Below are 4,919 nucleotides of genomic sequence, written 5' to 3'. Positions count from 1 at the left end.
GTAGAGGTCACATAGGCTCCTGTGCTGAACATTGGCCCCAGATCAGATTAAGTCAGTGGGGTTTACACTCAATAATATTCATACACCTTTGCCATATTTGCCATATTTGTGAGGCACTCTCTGCCCTAATCCAGTTTTCTAGCCCTTTTTCCAGCCATGACATCGTCTCCACAGACAATAACATGGGTCCACCTGAATATAACATGTCAGGCTCAGGAAAAAACTAGTACAGTGATGGGCCCTTTGGAATATAACTAAAAGAGGCCTATGAGCTATCTCCAAAACAGAGACCCCAAAATCTTCATCTGCACTATTCCAGCCTTTAGGTTCATGCCTAGTCAACAATTTGTTTGGCTTTATATGTTAACATTTTTTTCAAACACCAGGTTCCAGATGCTACCATGATGACAACTGGACATCCCTGGGCAGATGACCCCACCAGTGTGTCTTGGAGCCCCACCTCCCCAGAGCCCTGCACCACTAGGGAAAGAGAGAGACAGGCTGGGAGTATGGATCAACCTGTCAATGCCCACGTTCAGCGGGGAAGTAATTATAGAAGACAGGCATTCCACCTTCTGCAACCCAAAATGACCCTGGGTCTGTACTACCAGATGGATAAAGAATAGGAAAGCTATCAGTGGAGGGGATGGGATAGGGAGTTCTGGTGTTGAGAATTGTGTAGAATTGTACCCCTCTTCTCCTATGGTTTCATCAGTGTTTCCTTTTTATAAATGAAAATTTAAAAATAAAATCATCAACATCTTAAGATCAACACAATGCTAATTTTTATTTTAAGCAAGTTATCAAAGGTAACCTAGTCAACAAGAGGATGATCTGAGCAACACAACTTCTGAAATGCAAGTGGTAAGATAGCTCACCCACAGTGTACACCTACTTTGTCATGCATGGAGCCCACACCCAGCTGGAGGAAGCTTCAGTGCTTTGCTGAGTTCACCTCTCTCCCTGTATCTGTCAATGTCTATCTCTCTTCTACTGAAGAGGAGGCCAGACACAGTGAAGCCCTAAAGATGATACATATATATTTGAAAACATATTATGTATTAAAAACTAGATGCATATATCTAGTCATTCAGATTGTAATCAGACAGGTGCACATACTATGTATACTAAGTACACCAGAATAAACTTTTGCACACACACACACACACACACACACACACACACACACACACGGAGAGAGAGAGAGACTTTCTGTATTAAGGTGCTGGAATCTTTTTCTGTTTCCAATATATTTCACTCTATCAAAAGCAAGGAAGCCTCTGGGAAGGAGAACAGACAGCAAGGAAAACTTTCCCAGGGAAATATTTTCTGCATCTCTAAAGACATGGAAATAGAAGGATGGAGGTGCTGACTGTCCACAGCAGTGAGTCCTGTCCTAAGTCCTTGTCTTAGGAAGACTCGTTATACTTCTGTTATCCTAGGTCATATGAAGCATATGCCTAAGAAATGCAATAGGACTTTGAAGTGTCACATGGGGGAAAACAATGGTGTATCTGGCTGAGTATGCACATAGCCATGTACAAGAACCCTGATTCAAAGCTCCAGTCCCACTGGCAGGTAGAAGACACAATAGCAGTGAAGGAAGGCTGCAAATGTCTTCGTTTCTCTTCTTCTCTACTTTAGCCACCCCACCAAATTTCTCTATCTCATATAACGTGAAATAAATAAAAAAGTAAAAAGCAAATACTCAGTTATCTATGATGAATTAATTACCTAGTTAATTAAATGTCATTAAAGGAACTGAGGCTGTTTAAACTAAGTGAACAACCTAGGGAACCATGGGAGAAAATGAAAAGAAATGGATAGAAATGAACACAAGACTGTCAGTTGGAGAGGACAGCTGGTATTTCCTGTGGGTCCATGAACATTTGGTGTCCGTGAAGAGCTCAGGAAAGGAGAAAACTGAAGGCACAGTGCCTGTCAATGTGGTAGACTAGACGGCCTCCCCAGAGATGGTGACTCTAATTCTGTCCTCTGCAAATCCCACACCGGCCTTGGGCTCAAAATGCCACTTCCCTTATTAACTCTGCCCAATTCACAAAGTATCTCACACATTTCTCACTCTGCCCAGGAAAACCTGAACAGAGACTCTCCTCTGTGGACTGTGGCCTGTGGCCTCCTCATCCCCAGAGGACAGCATCTCACTAAGGAATCCAGACAATGGTATAAAGACAGTCAGTGTCTTGGCCACAGAGTTTCTCTGGGCACCTTCAGAATGTGGAGAGGGAGAGAAGACCCTGGCAGCAGGCAGGGTGAGTAACAGGGGTTTAGACACAATCTTTGTGCACTGCCGAGAAGCATGGAGTTTTAATCAGTAACTCTGAGATCCTCTCACCATCAATTGCAAGCAGAAGGAAAGGCAATGGGTATGAGATAAGCATATGTCAGAAGCAAGAAGCAAAGAAAGGACAACAGAACCTCACAGATGGCAGCTCTATGCTCCCAGACAAGACAGAGGAAGGAAGCAGACCATGTTACTGGTGAGAAGAGAGTTCCCAAGGCATATAATTATTCAGAAACAAAGACTGTATCCTAGCAGACAAAAGTTCTTCATTCCTCAAAGTGGGGAAAGACTAAAGACCACAGAACCCAGGTAAAGTTAAACATATGAACGGGCTACTTTATCCAAATACTGCCAGGAGACTAAAGTGCCTTATTACCTCGAGACTTACTCTGAGTCTGATGTGCCCCCCAAAGGCTCAGGTTATTCACCAATTGAGATCCTGTACAGCAGGGACCCACTTCAGTCATCTACAACTAAAGAGTGACCTCCAGATAAGTGAAATAAATGTGACCCAACACCTAGTAAAATTAAATACAACTTTGAGACAAATAAATAGGAAGCTTTAGAAAGAAAGAAAGAAAAATTATCCCCTTAAGAAAAACGGTCCACTCAGATCAGCCCAGAGACGTGGTCTGAGTAAAAAACTAGAAAGAAGCCCTACAGTCAATAAGGTCAGGGCCATACAGGCTATGCTTGTTAAAGTCTTTCTCTCTCCACAGTGAAAAAAGTCTGCATGGCATAAAACATTCTTAATGGCAGATATTTTTGTCAATGTGTTTTCATCTGCCCAGATTGAAGAGGTTTTATCTTTCCTGGAGTTCTCAACCACATTTCAAGGATGCTCCCTTTCCAGTTTCAGGCCAACAGCTCCTTCTTCCAGCCTCCTGCTTTTCTGATGATTGGCATCCCAGGGCTAGAAGCCTTTCACAGCTGGATCTCCATCCCCTTCTCCTCCATGTACACCATGGCCCTCACTGGAAACTGCCTGATCCTCCTGGCCATCAGGAGGACTCCCAGCCTGCACCAGCCCATGTACTACTTCCTATCCATGCTGGCACTCTCGGATGTGGGCCTCACCATGTCTACTCTGCCCACCACCTTGGCCGTGCTCTGGTTTGACCAGCGGCTCATTGGCTTCAATGCCTGCCTTGTCCAGATGTTCTTCCTCCACTCCTTCTCAATGGTGGAGTCCTCAGTGCTCCTGGCCATGGCCTTTGACCGCTTTGTGGCCATCTCCAACCCCCTGCGCTATGCAACTGTCCTCACCAACAGTGTCATCATCAGGATCGGACTGGCCATTGTGGCTCGAGCCACCATATCTCTCTTCCCAGTACCGTTCTTATTGAAGCGACTCAACTTCTGCCCTAACAAGATAGTCCTGTCCCACTCCTTCTGTTTCCACCCTGATGTGATGAGAAGAGCCTGTGCTGACATAACCATCAATATCCTCTATGGGCTGTATGTGGTACTGACCACAGGAGGCATAGACTCCCTGCTTATTGTTCTCTCCTACACCCTCATCCTTCATACAGTGCTGGGTCTGGCCTCTCCCAAAGAGCGTGTGCGGGCACTCAACACCTGTGTCTCCCACATCCTCACTGTCTTTGTTTTCTTTATCCCAGGCATTACCATGTCCATGATCCACCGTTTTGGGAGGCACCTGCCCCACATTGTTCACGCTCTTGTTGCCTATATGTACCTGGTGGTGCCCCCTGTGCTCAACCCCATCATCTACAGTGTGAAATCCAAGCCCATCAGGGAGGCCATGATCAAGGTGTTAAGAGGGAAGAGTCGATACTGATGATGCAGGATGCTTAAAAGAATTCGGAGAGGGGAAGTCGGGCTGTAGCGCAGCGGGTTAAGCGCGGGTGGCGCAAAGCACAAGGACCGGCATAAGGATCCCGGTTCGAACCCCGACTCCCCACCTGTAGGGGAGTCGCTTCACAGGCGGTGAAGCAAGTCTGCAAGTGTCTATCTTTCTCTCCTCCTCTCTGTCTTCCCCTCCTCTCTCTATTTCTCTCTGTCCTATCCAACAACGACAATAACAATAATAACTACAACAATAAAACAACAAGGGCAACAAAAGGGAATAAATAAATAAAAGAATTTTTTTTAAATTATTTTAAAAAAAAAGAATTCAGAGAGGACACGCATGCATCCAGTTTCATTCACATAGTATGAAGCACAAAGATCTGGGTTCAAGATCACACTCCCCACCTGCAGGAGGTCCACTCCATGAGCAGTGAAGCAGGGCTGCAGATGTCTCTCTTTCTCTCTCTCATCTCTCTCTCTCTCTATCTTTATCTTCCACTCCCCTCTTAAATTCTTTCTGTCCTATCCAAAAGCATGAAATAAATATGGCTACCAGGAGCAGTGGATTTGTAATCTGTAGTGCAGGCACTGAGCCCCAGTATAACCCTGGAGGCAAAAAAAATAGTCAGCAACCTGAAAACAGATTATGAAACCAAAACACTTATCCCATAAAACATTTGTCCTATTACCTCTGTTACAGCTATCTGGAAAGAGAGGTGATTGATAATAATGAGAAAGTGTTTCAGCAGTTTCGTTTGTTTATTATTTTATTTTTCATATGCATTTTCTAACTACCAACTTT

General features: G+C 44.6%; 1 protein-coding gene across 1 annotated transcript; it reads left to right on the top strand.

Annotated features, from left to right (window-relative positions):
* The first annotated feature begins 3,128 nt into the window (after nucleotides 1-3,128).
* LOC103117498 (olfactory receptor 51I2-like) lies at nucleotides 3,129-4,106 on the top strand. Its single transcript, XM_007527556.2, has one exon. It carries the CDS (start codon nucleotides 3,144-3,146, stop codon nucleotides 4,104-4,106), a length of 963 nt encoding a protein of 320 aa, XP_007527618.1. The 5' UTR covers nucleotides 3,129-3,143.
* Nucleotides 4,107-4,919: the final 813 nt, after the last annotated feature.

The sequence above is a fragment of the Erinaceus europaeus genome, chromosome 17 (genome assembly GCF_950295315.1).
Source record: "Erinaceus europaeus chromosome 17, mEriEur2.1, whole genome shotgun sequence".
In the NCBI taxonomy this organism is placed as follows: domain Eukaryota; kingdom Metazoa; phylum Chordata; class Mammalia; order Eulipotyphla; family Erinaceidae; genus Erinaceus; species Erinaceus europaeus.
The sequence above is the reverse complement of the archived record's forward strand: the minus strand, read 5'-3'. Positions and strand labels throughout refer to the sequence as shown.

What these genes read in the sequence shown, in the direction of transcription:
- LOC103117498 (XM_007527556.2), top strand. Translation starts at nt 3,144, where the DNA reads ATGCTCCCTTTCCAGTTTCAGGCCAACAGCTCCTTCTTCCAGCCTCCT.